At 44.3% G+C, this 26,320-nt stretch overlaps 1 protein-coding gene across 1 annotated transcript in view; it reads left to right on the top strand.

Moving 5' to 3' along the window:
- The window catches only part of DNM3 (dynamin 3), a 353,245-nt gene that overhangs the window by 34,549 nt on the left and 292,376 nt on the right, over positions 1-26,320 (top strand). Inside the window, exon 2 of the mRNA XM_065408897.1 lies at positions 16,606-16,679. Coding sequence (XP_065264969.1) covers positions 16,606-16,679 — 74 coding nt within the window. The remainder of the gene's footprint in view (positions 1-16,605; positions 16,680-26,320) is intronic.

Genomic DNA, 26,320 nt, shown 5'->3' on the forward strand with positions numbered 1-26,320 from the left:
TCGCTTTACCCCTCCCCCAACCGTGTGGCTGGTATCCGGGAAGATCCCTGCTAGCCAAACGTGAAAAGCTCAGCGCCAATGCCCCCCCCCCCCCCCCGCCGCTTGGCTAACTGCAGGGAAGAATTTCTTTTCAGCCACAGGCAAACGGCCACCTCTGTCCCCTTAATTAATTAAATTCCCATATTTCAACCAGGTTACCATGAATGATATCACTCTCATGAGGATAACACAGCGAGATAAAGAACAGATGTTGCTTGAATGCCAGCAAACACCAGGACCATACGCTGCCAGGCTTTGTCATGCAATGATACCAGATTACTTGCTACTAGCATGGCGTGGTCAAGTGTCCTACCATGGAGGACGGAATAAGGCTGCACTGCCCAGAAACCTTCTGCAAAGGCTTTTGGAGTACCTCCAGGAGAGCTTCATGGAGATGTCCCTGGAGGATTTCCGCTCCATCCCCAGACACATTAACAGACTTTTCCAGTAGCTGTACTGACCGCGAATGCATCCCAAGTCCTCAGGGCAAATTAATCATTAAAAAACACTTTTGTTTTTAAACCGTGTTTTATATTTACAAAGGTACACTCACCAGAGGTCCCTTCCATGGCCTCATTGTCTGGGATAATGGGTTGGGAGGGTACTTCAGTCAGGCTGAGAAAAAGATCCTGGCTGTTGGGGAGCAGGGAGTGCTGTGTGCTCTCCGCAAGCTCGTCCTCCTCCTCCTCATCTTCCCCGTCCGCAGAATCCTCAGGCATGGCTGAGATTACCCCCTCCTCAGAATCCACGGTCAGAGGTGGGGTAGTGGTGGCGGCCCCCTTAGAATTGCATGCAGCTCAGCGTAGAAGCGGCATGTCTGCGGCTCTGACCCGGACCTTCCGTTTGCTTCTTTGGTTTTCTGGTAGGCTTGTCTGAGCTCCTTAACTTTCACGCGGCACTGTAGTGAGTCCCTATTGTGGCCTCTCTCCATCATGCCCTTGGAGATTTTTTCAAATGTTTTGGCATTTCGTCTATTGGAACATAGTTCTGCTAGCACGAAATCCTCTCCCCACATAGCGATCAGATCCAGTACCTCCCATACGGTCCATGCTGGTGCTCTTTTTCGAGTCTCGGACTGCATGGTTACCTGTGCTGATGAGCTCTGCGTGGTCACCTGTGCTCTCCACGCTGGGCAAACAGGAAATGAAATTCAAAAGTTCGCGGGGCTTTTCCTGTCTACCTGGCCAGTGCATCCGAGTTCAGATTGCTGTCCAAAGCGGTCACAATGGTGCACTGTGGGATAGCTCCCGGAGGCCAATACCATCGAATTGCGGCCACACTAACCCTAATTCGAAATGACAATATCGACTTCGGCCCTACTCCCCTCGTCGGGGAGGAGTACAGAAATCGATTTTAAGAGCCCTTTATGTCGAAGTAAATGGCTTCGTTGTGTGGACAGGTGCAGAGTTAATTTGAGTTAACGCTGCTAAATTCGAACTAAACTCGTAGTGTAGACCAGGCCAAAATCTGAGCATGACCTGGAGTCAGAAATAAACGAGTGCCAGAGGAGAATAGAAACAGAAGGAAAACCGCAACAAAGGTTGTAGGATCTCGTCAATATGCCACTCTTCAGTGCTATAGGGAACTTTAGCTTTGACAAACCTTAACAATGGGCAGACTGGAAACAGTATTTTGGAAGATTTCAAATCGCAAACAAGCTCCACAAAGAAACTGGAGATATACGGGTATCTTTAATTTATGTTATGGGGACGCAAGCAGAGCTTATCTTTAAATCCTTTGTCTTTACTGAAGGCAGTCAAAAGATGACTATGAAAGCGTTCCAGCCATGTTTGAGGCATATTTTATACTTCAGAGAAATGTAGATTATGAAGAGCATGTTTCCACCACACAATTCAAGAACCAAGGGAAAATGCTGAATGATTTATAAGAGCTCTGCATGCATTGGCTGAAAACTGTGAGTTTGGAACTGAAAAAACATGAAAATATCAGAGACAGGCTGGTTATAGGGTTAATAGATAAAAACCTTTTACAACAGCTACAATTAAAAACAGATTGAACCCTATACACAGCTATACAGATCGCAAAGCAGTCTGAACTAGTCAAACAGCAGAACAAAAGACAGGAGCAACTTGGAAAACCTGAAACTAGCTTAGAAATTGTAAGCAGACTCTTGAGTGTTAACAGTTATTATCATAAAACCCCTGAAGCAAGGAGAGAGACCTCTCAGGCTACGAGGAACAAATTCCAGCCTACATGCACAAGTGTGGAAAAAGTAATATCCCATGAGATGATGCATGTTCTGCCAGAGCACGTGATGTAATAAATGCACAAAATATGGAAATTTGTAGCTGTTTTCTGCACCAAAGCAGTCAGGGAATTGACCTATGTTACAGACAATCAAGGACCATTGTTTCTGGGATCTATGACAACCCTTCTGGAGAGTGAAACTGGATATTTGTGGAAAGGCTGTTGGCTTTAAAATTGTCTCAGGTGCTAACCTCACAGTCATCTCAAAAGGGACTTACAATTACCTTCAGCTCCTTCTGGAGCTGATATCTCCTAAAACCGCTCTGGAGGTGTTCTGAACTGAATGTTGGTTCACTGCAGCAGCAACTTACAAAAACAAAAGCTGTGCATTCAGAGTGCATGTGATCAAAAGACCACAGGCCAACAGCCTTCTCAGGTGCAATGTGGCTAATGAGAAAGGTGGAAGAGCTTGATGGAATATTTGGTGATAGTGGACTTTTGGAAGGAGATCCCATACAAATAAAATTGAGACAATGTTGAACCATATAGTGTATATTACACCTTGCAGGATTCTTATCCCATTACTTCGTAAAGGGGAAACTGAATTAAAGACAATGGAGTGAATTGACATAATTGAGAAAATTTCTGTGCCAACATATATCCTCCCAACACTGGATGACCGCCTCCCCAAAGTGAAAGAAGCTACAGTATTCTCTAGGCGCTGGATACCTCAAGCAGATTCTGGTAAATTCCTTTAGCCAAAGAAAATGCTAAACTGACTACATTTTCACAACCTTTGGGAGCTTTTGCTTTCAAAGATTACCTTTTGGGATCACCAGTGCACCCGAAAATTTCCAAAGAAAGATGACAGAACTGTTAATGAACACAAATGGAGTTGTAGTTTCATGGATGATATTTTGATGTGTCTTGGATGGAAGAACTCAACAAAGTTCTACGCCTAATCGTTCACTCTGGACTGAAGCTAAACAAGGAAGTGTGTGTTTTCTGCCTACCCCAAATCAAGGTTTTGGGACAGACAAACAAAGGGGGAATCAGTCCTAGCCCTTAGAAAGTAAAAGCAATTTGAGCATTGAATGCACCAATGAAAGTACAAGAACTGAGATGTGTATTGGGGATGTTAAATTATCTTGGTCGATACCTTTTCACAGTGATACGGAATGAACTGGTAAAGTCCAACACATCTTGGCTATGGTTGCTTAATCAAGCAATTGCTTTAAAAAAGGTAAAAGAAATTATCTCAGCAGCTCCAGTTCTCAAGTACTATGATGTGAAGAAATCCACAGTGGTCAGTACATATGCAAGCAGCTATGGCCTAGGTGATGTACTGTTGCAACAACATGGCTCTGAGTGGAAACCAATTGCATTTTGCTCTCACACACTCACAGATGCAGAAAAACAATATGCACAGATTGAAAAGGAGTGCCTGGCAAGTGTATGGGCATGTGAGAACTTTCAAAAATATCTGGTGGATTGTATTCGTTTACACTGATAACGGACCATAAACTGCTTGTATCAGTGGAAAAGACCCAGATTAAGCACCACTGAGATGGCAATGTCTGTTGATAAGGTTAATGCGAATTAATCCAATTGCTAAATATGTTCTGGGAAAAATCTGGTAGTAGCAGACGCTTTGTCACAGAGCCCAGCATCGTACTCAACTACTCGTGAGCTTGAAGATGACTTAAAGGCATACACGGATGCTGTGGACACATACAGACTGGTGTAAGAAAAAAGACTATATCAGCTACAAAAAGCAACCTTGATAGACATGCAACATGAACTTGACACCATGCAAGGCACTACATTTAGCCGTACGGAGTGGAAATCCATCAACCTCACGAAGAAACGTGCACAAGTACAGACAGATATCATCTTCCTTTCCAAATGCAAACGGATGGACATCGTACCAAATGGACTGAAGGTGAAAAATCCATTGCTATCTACATACTTCACAGACCACAATGAGAGATTATGCCATACACTATCAAAGAAACTGAGGAACCACCTGATCAGCATCCTATACAGCAAACAGGAAAACATCAAAAAAGAGCTCTCCAACCTGGAGACTTTCATAAACAACCAACCTTCCACAAAAACGGACTTTACTAAAATAAGACAGGAGATCTATATTACACACTTCACCTCTCTACAAAGGAAAAAGGACTGTAAGCTGTCTAAAATCCTACCTGCCACATGGGGCCACAACAGTGCTACCCCTAACTCACCCAGCAATATCATCAATTTATCGAATTACACATTCAATCCGGCAGAAGAGTCTGTCCTATCTCGGGGACTCTCTTTTTTTTGCCCCACCACCCCCACGAACATGATACAGTTCTGCGGTGATCTGGAAGCCTACTTTTGCCATCTCAGACTCAAAGAATTCTTTCAAGATAACACTGAATAGCTCACTGATACACAGATACACCCCCCCTCCCCCACTAACAGCACAAGAAGAACTACTCCACATGGACTCCTCCTGAGGGTCGAAATGACAGTCTGGACTTATACATAGAATGCATCCGCCAACGTGCACAGGCAGAAATTCTGGAAAAACAACTTCGCTTGCCTCATAACCTAAGTCGTGCAGAACGCAATGCCATCCACAGCCTCAGAAACAACCCTGACATTATAATCAAAGAGGCTGATAAAGGAGGTGCTGTTGTCATCATGAACAGATCTGACTACCAAAAGGAGGCTGCCAGGCAACTCTCCAATACCAAATTCTACAGGCCACTTTCCTCAGATCCCACTGAGGAATATACTAAGAAACTGCACCATCTACTCAGGACGCTCCCTACACTAACATAGGAACAAATCAACATAGCCTTAGAGCCCCAACCGGGGTTATTCTATCTACTACCCAAGATCCACAAACCTGGAAACCCTGGATGCCCCATCATCTCTGGAATTGGAATTCTCACTGAAGGACTGTCTGGACACGTGGACTCTCTACTCAGACCCTACACAACCAGCACTCCCAGCTGTCTCCGTGACACCACTGATTTCCTGAGAAAACTACAATGCATTGGTCATCTTCCAGAAAACACCATCCTAGCCACCATGGATATGGAGGCTCTCTACACAAACATCCCACACACAGATGGAATACAAGCTGTCAGGAACAGTATCCCTGATGATGCCACAGCACAACTGGTTGCTGAGCTCTGAAACTTTATCCTCACGCACAATTATTTCAAATTTGGTGACAATATATACCTCCAGACCAGTGGCACCGCTATGGGCACCCGCATGGCCCCACAATATGCCAACATTTTTATGGCTGACCTGGAACAACGCTTCCTCAGCTCTCGTCCACTCACGCCCCTTCTCTACCTACGCTACATTGATGACATCATCATCTGGACCCATGGGAAGGAGACTCTGGAAGAATTCCACCACGATTTCAACAGCTTCCACCCCACCATCAACCTCCGCCTGGACCAATCTGCACAGGAGGTCCACTTCCTAGACACCATGGTACGAATAAGTGACGGTCACGTTAACATCACCCTATACCGAAAACCAACTGACCGCTATGCCTACCTTCATGCCTCCAGCTTCCATCCCGGACACACCACACGATCCATCGTCTACAGCCAAGCGCTGAGGTATAACCGCATTTGCTCCAACCCCTCAGACAGAGACCAACACCTACGAGATCTTCACCAAGCATTCTCAAAACTACAATACCCGCACGAGGAAATAAGGAAACAAATCAACAGAGCCAGATGTGTACCCAGAAGCCTCCTGCTGCAAGACAAGCCCAAGAAAGAAACCAACAGAACTCCACTGGCCATCACCTACAGCACTCAGCTAAAACCTCTCCAACGCATCATCCGTGATCTACAACCCATCCTGGACAACGACCCCTCGCTTTCACAGGCCTTGGGAGGCAGGTCAGTCCTCGCCCACAGACAACCCGCCAACCTTAAGCATATTCTCCCCAACAACCACACACCACACCATAGTAACTCTAACTCAGGAACCAATCCATGCAACAAACCTCGATGCCAGCTCTGCCCACATTTACACCAGCGACACCATCACAGGACCTAACCAGATCAGTCACAACATCATCAGTTCATTCACCTGCATGTCCACCAATGTAATATACGCCATCATGTGCCAGCAACGCCCCTCGGCTATGTACATCGGCCAAACTGGACAATCCCTACGTAAAAGGATTAATGGACACAAGTCAGATATTAGGAATGGCAATATACAAAAACCTGTAGGAGAACACTTCAACCTCCCTGGACACACAATAGCAGATTTAAAGGTAGCCATCCTGCAGCAAAAAAAAATTCAGGACCAGACTCCAAAGAGAAACTGCTGAACTTCAGTTAATTTGCAAATTTGACACCATCAGCTCAGGATTAAACAAAGACTGTGAATAGCTAGCCACCTACAAAAGCAGTTTCTCCTCCCTTGGTTTTCACACCTCAACAGCTAGAAGAGGGAGGGCCTCATACTCCCTGATTGAACTGACCTCGTTATCTCCAGACTGATTCTTGCCTGCATATTTATACCTGCCTCTGGAAATTTCCACCACATGCGTCTGACGAAGTGGGTATTCACCCACAAAAGCTTATGCTCCAATACGTCTGTTAGTCTATAAAGTGCCACAGGACTCTTTGTTGCTTTTTACAGATCCAGACTAACACGGCTACCCCTCTGATACTTGATATGCAACATGAAGAAGTTCCAAGTTACACTAGGACTGGCTGGCACAAGTATTGAAAGGACACTAAGAAAGTGACAAGAGGCTACTTTATGGTACATGGACGATTAAGTGAGTCAAATGGACTCATGATCAAAAGGTGATTGCATTATAATTGCAAATGAAATGAGAGGAGAAATCCTATACCTAATCCTTGAAGGACATTAAGGGTTAACTAAATGCTGTGAACGGGCCAATCAATCAGTGTGGTGGCCGGGCATCAGCAAGGACATAAACTATAAAATATCTTCACATGAAAGTTGCAGAACTAACAAACCAACACAACACACAGAATCTTTATTACGAACACCTCTACCAGAGAGACCTTGGAAGAGACTAGCTGCAGATTTATGCAAATTTAGAGGACATCGTTATCTGGTTGTAGTGTACTATTTTCCCAGATATAAAGATAAATATACTTGAAAGACTTAACATGTTGCAGTGTTATCAAGCAACCAAAGTGCACTTTTGCTCACTTCGGTAATCCAGAACAGCTAGTGATGGACAGACCACAATTTGCAGCAGAATTTAAGAAATTACGAATGAAATACCATTTTACCCAGATTACTCACAAGTGAATGGAGAGGTTGAGAGAGCTGTACAGACAGCTAAGAAAATCGTACAGCAGGAAGATCCATTCCTTCCTCTTCTGAGTTTACAGATCAACATCAATTGTGGCTACTGGATATAGTCCAGCACAACTTCTGATGGGAAGACTACTCAGAACTACTGTTCCAGCTCTGGAAAATCGTCTATCTACAAGGTGGCTTGACATGAAGATAGTAGCCAGACTGGTTGAAAAAGAACTTATGTACACTTTTATAGCAGATATCACTTAGAGAGCTGCCAGATCTGGAACCTGGTGCCCATGTTCATGTCAAAGTGGATGGAGAAAAAGGGTGGACAACTGGAGCTGTCATAAAGAAAAAAGTCAGCTCCCAGATCATATGTGATCGAGACTGAGAGCGGAGAGTTCAGCAGAAACTGTCGACATCTATGGTTTGTTCCTCACAAAGAACAATCAACAGAGCAAACTCCACAGATGGCAAATGCAGAAGAAGACGATTCCAAATCGACCACAATCTGTTGTTGCAACTAATGGACAGCTAGATGACTGAGTTGTTACACGTTTGGGTTGTGTAATTAGAAAACCAGTATGATTCAGAGACACTTAACAGACTGATACACTATCAGGATACCTTTGAAGTTCAGTATGTAAGTTTTGTGAATGGTAGGAATGTAGAACTTAAAGGGGAAGATCTAATGGAATGCTAAATCATATTATATTGTTCAGCCACTAGCAGGCACTGTTTAAATACCATAGTTAAACTAACCTCAGCCCCACTAGCAGTGCATTAAGTGATCTTCTTATGAGCACATCTGGAGAGTATCTTGCTCTGTAGTTAGTCTATATCTGCTACAAGAGCATGGCAAGAACAGAAATCCCTGAGCATCTATCTCCCCACCTTATTTATAGTTCTTTCCTTGCCAGGTGGTGAATTTTCCTTCCCTTAGAATTTTTGTTCCTAAAGTTAATTCAGAATGTCACATGAATGTACTCATTATTTTACTGAGAACTGTTTACTTAGTAACAAAGGAAATTTCTTTCTCTTGATGTGAAAAGAGCTCTGAAGTTGTATCTCTTTCATTCATGCAACATTTGGAAGTCCAAAGAACTCCTTGTTTTGAAGGCTGCCGTAGAGGAAAGACACTAGCATTATATTCTGTTGTCCTATGAAGCAAAGAAGCTTAAATCCTAAACTTGTAAAGTGTCTTTCTTGTGGTTGTGAGGATGACTTTCAATTATGCTACAACATGACAGTGCTGCAGTATTTAGGTCCACTTTACCATAGCATACAGGTCTGGGTTGAGGTGTGTTATCTCTGTTTTACATTGTTGCCACCTAATTCTCAGCATATTCTGGGGAGATATTCTGATCTTTCACCATATGGAGAGGTCCAGTGGTTAGGGGGCTTGCCTGGGACTTGGGAGACCCAAACTCAATAGTCTGCTATTTCTACCTATGGCCTGTGCTATACAGGAGGTCAGATCAGATTATCACAGTGGTCCTTTCTGTCCTTAGAATCTGTTTGTCTGGTTGGTGCTCCCCTGTAGGTATCCCCTCTGGGATACCAATGCTTGCTATGTAACTGCCTACACACTGTACAGTGGATGATAGAGGTAATTATTTTGGTTTGTAGTCCTCTCTCCTCCTCTTCCTTCTCTTGCTTGGAGATTATATTTTCTCTTTGTTCTGCGAGATGTTAAATCCTGTTTTTCTGATAGGTGAAGTGATAATACTATGTGAAAATGCTATATCTGCATATGATAGAAGAGAAGACTACAACAAACAATTACCAAAGAATAATGTTCTCTTAGTGCATTTTCTTTAGGATGGAACCAGGCCTAGCTACTTCCACTCTAAGGGGTCAGATGTCTTCTCTCAACCCCATTTTTTTAGTTATGCCAAACTACGGCATAGCTTCACATACTGATCAAAAGTTTCAGGAAATTACTATCTTCAAATCTACAGATGTGCCATCTGGAAACTTGAGGACTAGCCTCCTTTAGGCTCTACCAGAGGAATCTGTTGAATTTTGATTCAATCCTGTGGTATTTCCTTTTTGTGAAGGGACCATTTTTTAGTAACAATTCAACCAGATGGGTATCCAAACTGTTGTCACATGCCACCGGTATGGTGCTCTGCTCTATTCTATGTTGATAATGGTCGGCTGTGTGCGTGTGTTCTCTCTGTGTGCTGCCCTGGCTCTGCAGATCACTGGCACAGCAGACCCCGAGAGAACCCTCAATGACCACAGACTCCGATAAGGTATGAAGGCACACGGCAAGGTTAATTGTCAAACGAAGCACAGAAATAGTTTCCAGCAGACTCTACAGGACATACTACGAATATGTGCCCCCTGACAATGGACACAGCTCAGTCAGTGGCGGGACAATCCACTGCCCCCTAGGCCAGACAAAGACCCTGCCCCAGGGATGTATTCTTACACACAGGTACAAACAAGTCACACATCACTCCTGACGTATTGAGGTGCAACCCCTCTATGTAGCAAGATACAGCCCCTCTACGCAGTAAGGTGCCGCCTCTCACCTTGTACATGTTGGTTCGAACAAAACAACTCTATGCATCATATTACCCTTTTGCCCCTGTCTTTAGGATGGGTCAAACTGTTCCTTGTTATGTGTGTGGAATGTGCAAGTATCGGAGTGTTCTGGTACCTTTTAGGTATGTGTATTTTTGCAAGATCTCCCCTTTCCTTGCCAGCTTCTGTGAACAGTGTCTGCCTCTGGCTCACAGTTTAACTTTGCTTTATGTTAGTAAAGCCTTGACCATTACTTTAGTTCAGGCCTCAGGCCTCTGATACAAGGGTTTGTTTCAGGGCCTCATCTTTCTACATGAACTAGTAGACCTCTCTGTGGAAAGAGCTGTACTGTATCTTCCTTTTAGATTATGGACTTTTGCAGAGTTTATCCCAAAGTGTCGCACATTCTTCCACAGAAATCTGAATATGATACCTTGCTATTGCCCTTCCCCAAATGTGAGAGAAAGTATGTCACGAGTTAGACACATACAGAACCTTATATCTGGAAATCCAATTTCCTTTTTGTAGCACCTCTTTTGAGAAGCAGAGAAAAAAAGGCACATGATACTATTTTCTGATGGATATGAAACTGTATATTAGAGTCCTATAAAGCACAAGGTCTTTGAGCCCATTAGAACAGGGGTTCTCAACCTTTTTCTTTCTGAGGCCCCTCCAACATGGCTCCGTGGCCCACATGTACCACAATAATTGTTTTTCTTCATATAAAAGCTATGGCTGGCATTACGGGGTAGGAAGCAGGGCAATTGCCCGGGGGTCCACACCATAAGGGGCACCGCAAAACTAAGTTTCTCAGGCTTCAGCCCAGATGCTAGAGCTCAGGCCCCCAGGCTGCAGTCCTGTATGGTGGGGCTTCAGTTTTCTGCCCTGGGCCCTAGCGAGTCTAACACCAGCCATGCGTGGTGGACCCCCTGAAACCTGCTCACGGCCTCCCAGGGGGCCCTGGGGCCCTGGTTGAGAACCATGGCACTAGAACATATTTACTTAGATCAGTGTCTGTGACATTGAGACAAGCTTTTGAGCTACACTGATTTTTGTAAATAGTTATTGTCTAAGGTATTAGATAACTAATCACTGCAGCTTTTAAAAATCAGTGATATCTATGTATTAATGTGCTGCATTTGTATTGAATTACCCATTGTTTTTTATTAAATGAAGGGAAAGTTAAACATCTAATTGACTGTGCTTTTGCCTGCAGGGTACACATTTGGCTAGGCAATCCAATGAACTGGTGTTTGTTTGAATGTGCTGTCTTTTTATTTGAGTGTGCGGGCATTCGTTTGCACAGTCTATTCTAATAGGTATAAACATGAAGATGGGTCTCCAGTACTTGCATTTTACTAGAGATGGATATTATTTCTTTGTTTATGTAAGCATTTCCCAGCGGTGGAGTGTGAAGGACTAGCCAGAGCGGTGAATGGAGCTGCCAACAGGCCTTTTAGTTGTTCTTAAAAGTCACAACTTTTTTTTTTTTTTTTTTTAAAGTTAGGGCCTATCACAACAAGTAAATGCTATCCGATAGGAGAAAATACCTTCAGAATGTGTCCTGAGTGTAAATGATGCAGCGATGTTGGGCTGAGTTTGCAGAGAGCCTGAAACAATAACACTGAGATATGACCTGCCCCATTAATTTCAGTGGATTCTAACTCCGATGCCAAAGTGACGCTTCAGATCAGCATTTCCCAGAGATCCTAACTGCAGGGACGTAAAATGAATGCTGTCTCAGTTATAAGCATAGTATTGCTACAATAAACCACAGGAGGGGCTCTAACTTGGAAAGAATTGGTACTATGTATATTGTTGCACATGGAAACATTTCTTGGTACATAAAGAGGATACCACATGAGATGGACTTTGTTAGGGGGCTTATTCCTTCACCCTCTCACTTCCCTGGTCCTTCTCGCATGAACAGAGAGCAACAATACCCGAAATCCAAAGGCGCAAACAATTCGATGTTTATTGGGGTGAACTTCCAGAAAGCATGATTCCAGTTTCCTTCCTCAGTGTCCCCCTTCCCAGCTCTGACACCACAGAGCCATCCCTGTTCCCATTCCCCCCTTAGCAAAACATGATTCCAATTCCCCCACCCCCATTCCTTGTTCCCATTCCCCCCTCCTACTTCCTGATTGACTGCAGACTATTTAGTAAAACTTGAGTTCTGCTTAGCTATACCTTAACCAATCATTTTACTGAAATTTAACTAACTAGTCCTAACATATTGTAACATGGTTATTTAACCAATTATATCCCACCACCTTAATTGGTTTATACTCAACAAAATTAATTATACAGCAGACAGAAACAATCACAGAACCAGACAGAGATTATACAGACAAACAATAGGGAAGTGGAGACTACAGTGATGGAACAATACAGAAATGAGGATTTCACATCCCAGCTATTGATAAGTGAGTTCTTGCCAGACAGGGTGCTATCAAACTAAGTTTCCTTTTACATCTTCTAGGCTCTTCCCTGTCTCTGGAGGTGATAGGAATATCAGGACAGGATTGTATTCCTAACAGCCCAATAGCACCTTATTTCAATGTGACTAGTTTGGAATGTGAGGATGTCACCATTCACTTCTCAGCTTATGGCTGCCTCTGCTGCTTAGCCAAAGACCTTACTTAGCCTAAGAGCAGAGCCTCAGACTGTCCCTTACACCGGCAGACAATGATTTTGATTCTTTCTTTTATACCTCTATAACTAGCTAAGTGATAAGAATACACCTAAATTCTTAAAGTATAGGCCTTTATAGACAGGCCTGAATATCTATATCCTAACAGACTTGGCACAGTAAGGCTGCTTCTGCCAGTTTAAGGCAAAAGAACCTCTCTGCAATTCTTTCTCCTTCTTAAGAGGGACTCCTCTTGCTGAGTTGAAAAATCATTGTGCCAGCTGAACCTTGAGAGTGCCAATGCGTCTGGCACTTTAATGGGCACTTCCCCCTTGCACGTCTCGGCTGCAATTGAGAAGGTTTAGAGATGCCAAGGCTTTCTGTTCTTTAAGGGGTAGTTCATCCTAGTGAATCTGGAGGATACTACATATAGAGGAGCCTTGAAAATGTTATGTTTAAGTGTATTAAACCCTTTTCCTTAGTATATTATTGGTAGGTCTGGGGTGAGTGTCTCCTCTTTCACCCGAAAGACCTGTGATTGGAAATGGAAGAAGCATTTGGTGTGCTGAGATCAGGCTCTTGTGGATCTCTTTAAATACCTCATAAGGGGCCTACATTGCTTGTCCAGTTGAACGCAATCCAAAGACAGATTCTACTCTATTGTAAAAGGACAAAATGGTCAACAAGTGAACCTGAGTCATACGTGGACAAGTGTCTCTGCAGCCCTTTGTTCCCAAGTACGCCTGCTGTTGGACATTTTTTGAAATCCCAGTTAGGTTTCATGGGATACCCTACTTTGGACAGAGCTGGTGAATGCTACTTTCCAACTAATAACCGTCTGTGCACTCAGGTTCTTGTAAATGGCATACCGTTTCCTGGTGGCAGTCTCTTCAACCTGAAGAGCAAGCAGTGCTTCAGACTGGTGGAAGAATCACTTTTTCAGATTCCTTTCCAAGGTGGCAGTGGAGTTCCTCCATAATGACTCTCATCAATATTACACCAATGCCCACATGCTCATCCTGGGGAGGTTCTTTTCACACACTTGTTGACAACTCCATGGGGTTGTACTTGAAGTGGACTAAAGGCTTTAACGCCCACCCATGCTTTGTTTCTTTTAACACATTTTGCTTGGGCAATGATGTCCCGAGGGGATCCATGTCTTAATGACTGACTACATGTTTTAATACTGGATGGCTCGCAGTTAAGTCATGTCAGGACGTGTATGATACAAGGCAGGGCAACTTCTGTTGCTTGTCTTGGCGATGTTTCAATCATGGTCCTCCAATGTGAAGCAGCCTTGTATATGCCATACTGTTGGCAAAGCTCTGTTCCTTAGGGCTTGTCTACGCTACGATGTTGTCGACAAAACTTTTGTCTTTCACGGGTACTTAAAAAAGCCTCCCCCTTCCCCGCGAAAGACAAGTTTTGCCAACACAAGTGGCAGTGTGAACGCGCTCTCCTGCCGACAAAGCTAACGCCACTCGCGGGGCTGGAAGTATTTTGTCAGCAAACGTGCTGACAAAATACTGACAGAGAGCATTCACACCCGCTGACCTTTTAGCGACAAGGCTGTGTTGACACAGCCTTGTCACTAAAAGCTGCGTAGTGTTGACCAGCCCTTAGATTCATCTACTGTGAAGAAGAGTTATGTTGTTCTGCAGAACCTGCCTTGAAGTAAGGAGTGCTGTCCCGCATGCTCCAATCTTTGTGCTTAAGTATGTCCTATATATGTAATTGGCCAAAAATTTGGAGAGGTCTTTTGTCTGGATGTTCCTTAAGCCTCATGATTTTGGCTTGCCCATGGGTTGGAGGGCCTGGGGCTAAGCCAGTCCTGATTACAGGACATACCACACCTGGGTTGGATCAGATGATCCCAGGGTAAAAGGCAGCAGGAAGCTGCAGTGAGGGAACTGCAGCGTGAAGTTGCAGGGAAAGAGGGTCTTCAGTCATGGTCCCTCAGGATGGGACAGTTCCTTAGGAACCAAGGGCTAAGCACAGCTTAAACCTGGGTGGAAGATTGTTCATGTTTATTTGAGAACTTTGTTAATTTAATGAAAAACCCAACCCCCTAAGAAGGGCTGTGATTGAAAGAGAGACTGGAGTTTGTTGAAGGAGCCCTGGTGAAGGGGAAAACAGGAGTAGAACACAGCAGAGGTTTTCCTATCCACCAGGGGCACCCAGGTGGTGGCCAGCCCTTTTGTGGGGAGGTATTTTACTTCCTCCTTCAAAAACCACAAATAAATACAAACTTTTTGTTACATGCAGTGCTGACCTTGTGCCAGTCAGTGTTTATCGTTATACTCTTCACTGTGGGACATCCGTTGAGCTAGTCACTCTCCAGGACTGAGAGTCCTTCACAGATGGTCTTTTTAGAAAGAAGATAACCTACTTACTTTGGGATTCTACTTCTCTGAAGCCACTCTCACAGAGTGGCCAGAAGCCACTCTCACAGAGCCCCCCCCGAGGGCTTGGGGATGTGAGTGATGGGGTTTACCTGTCCATTACTTGCTCTGGAATAATCTTTTTTTTTTTTTTTTTTTTTTAATATATAGTCATTCACAAACATTTTAAAATGGAATTAGAGATCTAGAGGAGTTCTTGCTTCCCACTCTTGAAAGGAAATTATAGTGTGTTCTGGGTCCTCTGAGTGTAGAGTGTCTTCAGTAGGGCAGAGCCCGTGAGTCAGCCTGTAGGTGTCTGAGTTTAAAATATCTTGAGAAAGGGGGGGGAGTTTTCTGCATGACTCTTAGAAGACCCAGGAGAGCAAAGCTAGGTAAGCGGATGTGATTCTGCTCTTAAAATAAGGCAAATCCCCCTTTCCTTAGTTCTGCACCCTGAACTGTAAGAAATTGCTGTGGTGGCTCAGCATGAGCGAGGTGAGGAACTATGGAGATTGCCAACAAGGTGGAAAGAATTGTAGTTCCAAGTCCTTTACCGGCATTAACTAACTATGGTATAAGGGGTTCATGGCATGAGGGGGGGGAAGGGATGGGGGAAAGGCCAGACTGTGGGAGAACACACTACATTGAGTGCATAGACACATGAGGGGTCTCTGACCCTGAAAAAATTTCTACAAGGAAGCCTTTCAACTCCCTCCCAACGAATGACAAAATTCTCATTATTGGGTGTGGAGGTGTTACAAGAAAAATAGACGCAATTTAATTCTTTTAAAGATGAGAATTATATCTGAGTTCTCTTGGCTATCCGTCCGATTCACTTCAACTAGAGTCAGTAGCCAAAAAAACCCAAAAAACCCTAAAAGATTCCTTAATTTGTGAACTGTTCCTTTGGCCCTGCATTTTAAATCCTGGGTTCCATTAGATTAGCTGGATGAAAATTAAGTCTACCAAATTTAAATGTTTAACAAGAGTTTCTCCCTTATGTACTACAATTTTTTTTTAAGTGAAGGTTTTGGTATGCTGAAAACTGTGTTCAAATTACAAGCTATCCCTTTCAGATTTTTAAGGGGCTTCCTGGTCCTGCTTGCAGGCTAGGGGGCTCTGTAGAGAAGTGTGTGATCTGGGCATGAAGCAGTCAGTCTGCAAAGAGCCAGCCTAGAGCAAGGTGGGGTGAGTTGTGCTGCTCTGCCATAGGAAGCTGTCTGCTCTGTGTGTGTCTGGTTTTGGCTCTTGTGTGTTGGGGTTCTTGATTCTAAGAAATAACATTGACTTTATGTTGCAATATTCCAGAAAGATTAAAAAATAAAATACTCTAACTTCTCTGTGTGCCCACTGTGAATGTAACAGTGGTGTAGTGTCTTTTTGTTTGTTTGTTTGTTTGTTTGTTAAAGGAATGATCCATATTGGTAAAAATTCCATTGTCCGACTTTCTCAGTTGTGATCATACTCTCCTTATTTACATTCTGATTTTTCTTGTAGGGATTTCCTTCCACGAGGATCTGGAATTGTAACAAGGCGACCATTGGTTCTACAGCTTGTCACTGCCAAAACAGGTATTTTACCTGATGTATATCCCTCTTATAGAGTTCAGCATCAAAGTATTTTTACTTGAATGTTTTTTTTAAGTGTTATAAACCTGTCAGTGTGAGGGTTTACACCAGTCTTTTGAGTTGTAAACAGACTATTCAAAGTAGAGTTTGCCATGGGGAAGAAAGGTCCCAACACTGCAAACACTTACACACGTGCATGGTCCCATTGAGTTCATTGTCCCATCTGGGTCATAGTCTGTAATAATTTTGGGTAAACTTTAGAGCGTGCCATATTTTCAAGTAGCTATTGGTTGCTTTTAATGGCTAAACGTGAAAAGTAGAAAAAAAAGTATATTATGTACTAGTTATTTTAGAGAAAAAGAATTACCTTTAAATGTTAGATTAGATATGTTTGTTCTCAGTAACCCGTAAAATTAGGTTTAACAAAATAACACATAACCAAAATGGACATACAGGGACTTCAGTTTTGCTCTCCAGGGCAGTCAGTGGTGGTTGCAAACAGCCTGTTTCCTCCAGTAACTTTTCCATGTCATGAGTTGTGGAAATTTCTGGAGAAGGGCAAAGTTGGCAGTAATAGAAGTTCCTGAATCAAAAAAATTATCTGACCAAAAATTATACTCTATCTTGGACACAATATTGTGTATGCAAAACTGAATGTATTTGTCAGCATTCGTTAACTTATGCTTATCTAAATGGACTTTCATGTTCCATTGTGCTGTCCAATCTCCCACTGTGTTCAAAGCCATCTGGTACTTCTCATAATCCCACTGGTTTTTAATAGCCAAAACATAGTGTGTTCAGTAATCTTCACTAGCTTGGTCTTGACTTAAGCCTTAAATTGCTAAAATATGGTAAATAAAAACAAACACTACATTAAAAGAGTGTTCAGGTGGCAAAGGCAAGCACTCAGAAGTTAAGAAATGCCAGAATTAAAGTTGTTGGTGCAACCTTAATTTAGTTCGCTTGTGTGAGTGCATTATTACAGAGTCTTGAATTACTTGATCAGATACTACCTTTCCACAGGATCCCTGCCTCATTCAGTGAATGGGTTATTATTGAAAATTTCTTTTTATCTTCCTTGTTCATTGTGTAGTCTGTGCTGAGTGTAAAATTATTAAGTTCCTCAGTAGTGTGCTTCATAAACATTAATGAGTTTATCTGCACAACACCATTGGGATATTGGGCGATTTTATTATCCACGTTTTACAGAAAGGAAAAAGGTAAACAAATACAATTGTGCAACTGTATCATCCCTACCATGATCCTCAGCAAAGTATGAGCCATGAATGTTCAGCTCTGCAGCAGACTTCTACCACTTGTGCTATAGGACAACCAGCTACAGTAGCTGGTATCTGAAAAGGGGTGGAGGGAATGGGCCGTGTGCAGGGTGCTTGGGTGGAGGACAGCCCAGCATGCCCTAGAGAAAAATTGAGGGATCTACCTGTGCCCCCTAGCCAATCCTTCATATTCCCTGGGGGGGGGCATGCCCCTGTCTTTTGGGAAATGCTGGCCTATTTATTAATTTTTCATTGTTATACAATAAGACTTTGCTCCTTTTTCGCTTGTGGGTTGTGTTTTTTTTTTTTTTTTTAAGAAACTTCAAGTAAATTGGATCCCCTGGGTCACCTTTATCTATTGCCCCAATTTAAAAAATAAAGAACCCACAGTTGTAGTAGGTTAGAGAAGCACAATTTTCTCTGACAGGAGCTGTGCAGGTTTGATCTTATCAAGTTTATACTTACCTGACTGTTGGGAAATCTAATTAAAGATAGACTAGTACAACAGTTTCCCCAGTACTATGAAGAGACTCTCCAACCTGTAGTCCTAGGATCTTTCCGGGCTCCTTTTCTATTAAAGTGGAATAAGTTTAAAAAAAAAAAAAAAAAACTACAATGGGGTGGTGCCATGGTTCTTGGGATACCCAGGACTGAGAGTCCCCTTGTTACCCCCTGCAGCCCCTCAGAGGCTTGCTTGTGTTTAACTGGGTGTTAGTTCCCTTACACCACCAGTCTGTTAGCCACTCAAGCAGTCTGCAAGCCCTTACTTTGTCTTGCAGGTTAACAATAGGTGCATCCCAGTCCTGACCCCCTTCAAAGCATCCCCTGTAGTGTCTAGCCCCTTATCCACTGAACACTCAGAGAAATACCACATCTGCTGTCCCCAAGGGAATAGTGTACACACCAGCTTGTATGATTCAACTCAGGATCCTCACCTAGCTTAATACCAGAGCATTGAGGTATATTTACAGTGAAAACCACAATAAGTTGATTGTCAAAGATTCAAGAGACAGTGAGTAAGGATAACTGAAACAGGTTAGATATAAAACAAAATCATAACATGCTTTCTAGAGGCTAAACTTAATTTAACAGGCTAACCTTCTGTCTAAAGACGTTTATCTTACACCCCCGAGTCCTTTGCAGTGTTTTCAACCCAGGTTGGTTGAGATTCTGTTTTCATGTATATAAATATGCTGTCCGTTTTCTTCCTAGGTGCAGAATGGTGGGATGTCTTTGTTCCCCATTTATATAGTCCAGCCAATGTTTCAAGCCTATTGCAAGATAAGGTTCTCTTCCTTCATTGTGTGCTCTTCCTGTTGACTTCATAGCTCTCTGACTCTGTATGCAAATGTGCCATTGTGAGCCTGGCTTTCATTTAAGACCTCACATGAGATTCTTTGATGAACCAGAATGTACATACTAGTATCGGGATATTCTTGTAACCCCCTTGCCAGCTGGGTCACAGGTGAGGGACACCTTTCTTAATATTGTCAAGGGGAAGGAGACTATATGTGTGAGTATAAGAGGGTATTAGCAACTCATTTTGATTTGTGAAGTTGGGGGGCTTCTCAGGTGTTGAGGGGTTGGTAGATGGCGCTAAGGGCTAGGGATGGGATTGGACTGGGGGCAGATGGCAAAAGAGGTTGAGGGTTTGGCAGCTCAGGTGGTGTTGCACACTAGAGCTGCTTGCAAACTTTGGCAACTGGGGACATGTTGTGGAAGGGTACAGGAGGATTTGGCCACTGAGGGGTGTCCTAGACATTGGTATAGGATGGTCTGGCATTTGTATGGGAAGGGATGGATCTTGTGTGTCGGCTTGAAAGGCAGTGGGCTAGGTGTTTAAAATGAAATACTTCAATAATGTAGAGATATAGCTGGTGGAAGACTTACTTTTAAGTGGGTTTTTCTGTGCTTCCTCTTTTAAAAGCAGTCTTGGCAATTACCTGGATATAGTGTAGTGATCCATTGTGGTCTTGCTGTTTAGTCAGATTGATAATTTTATGGTGGGAACAGAGGTTAGTTTAAGTATTGCTCATATATCACATCTTATGCCCCTAGTACTCCCATAGCTATATAAATCCTGTATTCTCTTACAGCCTCAGGCATGAAGAAAAAGCCTTTCATTAAACATTGTGAGTGACATGAGAGCTCTTAAGCAGCTGGCATTTTCTCTTGACCAAGTCTGATGATGTCAGCAATATCTGGGGGTGTTTTGTCAGGAGAAGTAAAAATCTGGATGTCTTGGGTGATCTTACAATTGAAAGGAAAGTTCTGCTAGAATTGTTCTGATTTATGAGACTCGTATCAGGGCTGCCCAGCTGGTTTTGAACTGTAGTTGCAAACAAAGTGGGCTGCATTTGTAAATATATTCTATACTACACCAGCTTCTCCAAAAAAACGACAGTCTTGTAAATGTCCAGAGACTCATCAAATGCTCTGTGCTGGCCACGAGAGAGATTTAATATTCATTGCATGTACAGCATATGGACTCTTGAGAGACTATAGATAAAGTCAAACACATTACTCTCAAGCCAAGTCAACAGCTCATGTTTTAAGTGAAGTGCTTTGCCTTTTTCGAGCAGAGTGATGGAATATGTGACACTTTAAAAACGCTGCTTAAAAGTTGTACCAAATGGACATGCACAACCTTTGTTCTGTGGTCAGCACAACCTATTCTTTATTTAGCTTTGGTTACCATTATTCTTAATGAAAATACTACATTATGAATGCATGGTGAACAAAGCTTTTGTGTCCTATCTCTTTGGAAGCTGTTAGTGAGTGAAAACAAATACAGGTGTCCTCATAGTACTGTGAGTGAGACTTTATATTTAGTGGTGAATGGACTTATTTTGGTATGTATTATGGTGGCCACCATTATTACAGGCTTCTTTGAGCATTGCCTGAACTGATCCCTACACTGGGTGATGTGTGCACTTCAGCGCACAAGCTCAGAAGTTTCTGGGTAAATGTCCATTGGGGTATGTGTACATCCTATTTGTTTCCTTGAAGTACAGGGACAGTTTTTTCTGACTGCCACATACATTGAGCGGAAACTTGGTGGTTTTGTGTTGCTACCCCTGTTCGTCCATTACAGAAACCTTTGTCTCTTCGAGACTTCTGCTCCCAGATGCAGTGATGGCTCTTCAGAGCCTAGAAAGACAAGGTGCAAATGGAACCATGAGAATATCTGACACTGTGACTGACCCAGGGCCAGGACAGCTCTGGCATTGGGCAGTTACTGAATATCAGGAATGTTTTCTGTGCCAGGGACCCTTGGGAGCTTAGCTTTCAGGTGTGTCAGGGCTGAGTGCCTTGGCATTGGGTCTGTTGTTTTAATTTCCTTCATTGCTGTGTACCTTGTTGTTGGGTTCTGTAGTGTCAGGAGGAAGTCTTCTATGCCAGATGCTTCAGCATCACCTGTTTGGGTACTTATGGTCTTGGATGTAGGGTTGGTTACTAACTTTTCCAGTTCCTCCTTTACCACCTTTCTGCCTATTCTTCTATGGTTCTGGTCAGCTCAAAACAGATGGGGCATTGTCTTTTTCACAGGACAGGTCCTTGTGTTTTGGTCCAAGCAATGGTGTGCTATCCAGGGCCTGGTCTCCTATGGCTTTTGCCAATGCTCTGCTCCAATACTTTTTTAGAAGCATCTATTAGACCACACACATTGGTTTATAATGACCACAGATGGCAGGCTTTGGGTAGTTTAGGGTGCTGAATGATCTAGAATGTTCCTATGAAATGGTCTTCTCTAGAGCATATAATAAACACAAATGTGTTAGAACTCAGGGCTGTGAGTAGGATGCTTTTAGCTTTCAGAAGGTAGGTCAGCCATCTTGCAGGGAAATATGTTTGCCTAGCAGTTGGTCTGTTGGGTGAAAGAAGCCCCCTTCTTGCAGGAGTTCTCAAACTGTGGGTCGGGACCCCAAAAATGGGGTCACCAAGGCTGGTGTTAGACGTGCTGGGGCCCAGGGCCAAAGCCAAAGCCCGAGCACCGCCGCCCGGGTCTGAAACAGAAGCCCAAGCCCCACTGCCCAGGACTGAAGCCGAAGCCTGAGGGCTTCAGCCCTGGGCAGGGGGACTAAGGTTACATGCCCTCAACCCGGGGCAGAAGCCCTGGGGCAGCTTTGGCCTCCCTGCCCGGGGCAGTGGGGCTTGGGCTTTGGTCCTCCTTCCTGGGGTCGTGTAGTAATTTTTGTTGTCAGATGGAGGTCACGGTGCAATGAAGCTTGAGGACCACTGTTCTAGATTATGGTTTTCAGATGTGGAGGGTTACTCTCCTTAAACCTGACTTTGTCTGCTTTTAATGCCAAACTGCCCTGGTATTTCAGCAGCTACCATAACCCTCATATGATGACCTTGATCTCGTAGAATGCCTGTCTCATGTACTTTTCTATTCCTGGTCTCCTTCCAGGAGGAGATATAGATTCTCTTTTCCTTTGCTTGTGCTTTTAAAGAGCCTCTTCCCTTCTCTATCCTTAGGAATTAAGTCTCAACACTTAGCATGATCTCAGGTTAAGATCATGGGGGCACCCTTTTGGTTTAGTGGTCTGCTGTTCCCCCCCACCCCATAGCTGCATATCTGGAATCCCATTTTAGGCCCATCATTTACATATAGAGTTGGTTTCTTGTCCTTCTGCTGGTTTCTTTGAACCTCTGAACTCTGTGTCCTTGAGCCTGATAACCCCTGAAGTGTTGTTCTTTGTAGCTATAGTTTCTGAAAGAAGGGTTAGTGAGCTGCTAGTTTTCTTTTTGATTTTTGTCCTGTCACGTACATGCAGATTTCTAGTGGCTAGAAAACAAATGTGTTTGAATGTAAACATTCCGAGTAGTAAAGATGAGAAGTGAAATACAGGACCTTCTACATGATATACTTTTAGAAAAAAGACCACTTTGAAAATTTTCCATGAGATACAGTGGTGCTGTAAGAATTTTTATAGTGGAGGTGCTGAAGGAGGAAACCATGTATTTTGATTGTTATTACTACTTCAGCACCCCTAGTTCCAGCACCTATGATGAGATATGCAGCTTGGAAATCTTTTAATGCTAGGTGTCTGGTCTGGCTAAGAAATGAATGAGATCAAATATTGTTTTTATGGAAAGTATATAAATATTTTTTAAATGTTGCAGCTGATTATGCATCGGGGAGGCAGGATGGTTCTGTGGCTAAGGCAAAGGACTAAGCATCATGAGAATTAGGTTATCTTCCTGGATCTGCCACAGACTTTTTGGGAAATCTTAGGCAAATCACTTTATTTTTGCCTTAGGGTATGGCTACACTTGCAGCTGTACAGCGCTGTGAGTTAAACCTAAAGCTGAGTAGGGAAAGCGCTGCAGTCTGTCCACACTGACAGCTGCCAGCGCACTGTCATGGCCACATTTGCGGCACTTGCAGCGGCATTGGGAGCAGTGCATTATGGGCAGCTATCCCACAGAGCACCTCTTCACATTCTGGCGCCGTGGGTTGTGGGAAGGGGCATTCTGGGTCCTGTCCCAATGCCCCGTGATGCATCGCTTCGCATCCCAGCAATCCCTCTGTTTCCGTCCACATTTGGCACCATCTTTCAACAGTTTCTGTGCAGCGCGATCTGTGTTCCGTTTTGGTCTGCGGGAAATGGAGCCCGAACTGCTGAGGAGTATGCTGACGAGTCTCGCCAGCGCGTCACGTTTGACAGTCGAGCTATTCCTTAAGATCCAAAGTGACAGTGAGAAGTCCGACGATGATAGCGAGTTGCGTAACGCGTACGACACGAAATTGCTTGTGGCATTCACGGACATGCTCAGCACCGTGAAACGCCGCTTTTGGGCTCGGGAAACAAGCACTGAGTGGTGGGATCACATCGTCATGCAAGTCTGGGATGACGAGCAGTGGCTGCAGACCTTTCGGATGAGAAAAGCCACTTTCATGGGACTGTGTGAGGAGCTTGCCCCCACCCTGCGGCGCAAGGACACGAGATTGAGAGCTGCCCTGCCGGTGGAGAAGCGGGTGGCTATTGCAATCTGGAAGCTGGCAACTCCAGATTGCCGATCGGTCGCGAACCAGTTTGGAGTGGGAAAGTCGACCGTTGGAATTGTGTTGATGCAAGTTTGCAGGGCCATTAATCACATCCTGCTCAGAAGAACCGTACTCCGGGTAACATGCAGGACATTGTGGATGGCTTTGCACAAATGGGTTTCCCTAACTGTGGAGGGGCGATAGATGGGACACGTATTCCTATTCTGGCACCACCCCATCTAGCATCCGAGTATGTTAATTGGAAGGGGTATTTCTCTATGGTTCTCCAGGCGCTTGTGGATCACCGTGGGCGTTTCATTGACATTAACGCAGGCTGGCCCGGAAAGGTGCATGATGCACACATCTTTCGGAATAGTGGCCTGTTCAGGAAGCTGCAAGCCGGGACTTTTTTCCCAGAGTGGAAGATCACAGTAGGGGAAGTTGAAATGCCCATTGTGATCCTTGGAGATCCCGCTTACCCGTTAATGCCGTGGCTCATGAAACCTACACAGGGAGCCTTGAAAGCAGCAAGGAACGGTTCAGGCTGAGCCGGTGCCGAATAACTGTGGAGTGTGCTTTTGGCCTTTTAAAGGGCCGCTGGCGATCTCTATATGGGAAGCTGGACTTGGCCGAAAACAGCATCCCCGCGGTTATATCCGCGTGCTGTACCCTCCACAATATTGAAGGGAAGGGTGAAAGATTCAGTCAGGCATAGACCTCCGATGTTCAACACCTGGAGGCTGAATTTGCACAGCCAGAGAGCAGGGCTATTAGAAGGGCCCAGCACGGGGCTGCAAGGATTAGGGATGCCTTGAGGGAGCAATTTGAGGCTGAAAACCAGCAGTAATGTCTGGTGCCCTGCATGGGAGTGAAGTGCAGTAGTTCCAATCTTTAGGAATCAGTGTTTGCTAAGCAGACTTGCAGTGCCTGTTTCTTTCCTGGGCTAAGGTATCTTTTTTACTTTATGCAATAATAAAGAATGTTTTCAAAGCCAAAAAATCCATTTATTGGAAAGAAAATTCATTTATTGAAAGAAACACAACTGTTTGGGAATCAGAAAGGGCAAGGGGGTGGGGAACGGTACAATCACAGATTTGCGTATGTCCTGTCTGGAGTGCTGTGCAATGAGTGCTGCACTTCAGGATGGCTATAGTGCATGGTGATGGGGGTTGAGTGCAGTGGTTAAGGGTCATAGTTTTCAGGGCTGGGTGGTGAAGCTACAGGTGTTGGAGGCAGCTGGTGGCGGTAAGAACCCGGATGTTGGGGAAAGTGGGTTGGAGGTGACATGGGGGCACAAGGGAAAGAGTTTTGGGACAAGGGTTGCAGGGGGGGGCGGGCGCGGTAGTGCTCCGCCTGCATGGCTACGAGCGCCTGGATAAAGTCCGCTTGGTGCTCCATGATGCTTATCAGCCGATCTGTGCTTTGCTTCCGGTGCGCTGCGTTTTCCTTGCGGATCCTGCTTTCGCTCTCCCTCCACTTCTGCACTTTTTGATTCTCTGTAAGAGATTGATGCATCACTTTGTGCAGCATGTCTTCTTTGCTTTTTTGCGGTCTCTTCCGGAGTTTTTGCAGTCTCTCAGCCGGTGATAACATGGACGGCTGAGATCTCAAGGTTGCGTCTGTAAAGGCAAAATGCAACACTTAACAGAGGCAGCATTGTTTACAACAGACAGAGTAATGATTCCCCCGCACTTAAGGAGGGCACACACAGTCTACACAATAGCATAATTTTCCCGTCCCAAAGAGAGCGCACATAACCCACGGGAGCCCCAGAATGGTGAGTAAGGGGGACTGATTGTTTCAGGGCTGTACTGTCCTCTGGGTTTCTGTGCCTTGGGGAGAGCCAACAGCTGCAGGGGGCACCTACACTGAACACTGTCCCAACATTTTCCACAGGAGTTTATCCTGGAAGATATCTCGCTGCTGAGGGTGACCTGGGAAGCAAGGGAGGGTCTTCTACTGCAATCCGGCTTCCGCCCTGGCCCATATGCAGCTTGCCTGTGTGCAGCAATGGTCCCCCTGCCCCTCGCGGCACAGTGGCGCGGACACGTTAGCCTGACAGGGACAAGGACAACGGTGGCTCTCCCAATAAACCTGCGCAAGTGCATTGTCCACGTTCTGGATGAGACTTTCGAAGAGATTACCGAGGCCTATTACCGCGATGTGATAGACCACATCAATGCGCTATTCGGCATCTAGGCATGCATGCAGACCTAACCCTCCTCTCCCAAAGAGCCCGCACCGAAAAAATTCCTTCCCGAAAAAAAAAACTTCCCGGAAAAAAAAAAAAAAGCCGCTTACCGGGAACCTGCTTTTCTGTTTGTCCTCCACCAAGTACCGGCCGCTGCGACTGGCTACCTTCCTCCTGGCTT

This window comes from Emys orbicularis, chromosome 8 (assembly GCF_028017835.1).
Source record: "Emys orbicularis isolate rEmyOrb1 chromosome 8, rEmyOrb1.hap1, whole genome shotgun sequence".
Taxonomy (NCBI): Eukaryota; Metazoa; Chordata; order Testudines; family Emydidae; genus Emys; species Emys orbicularis.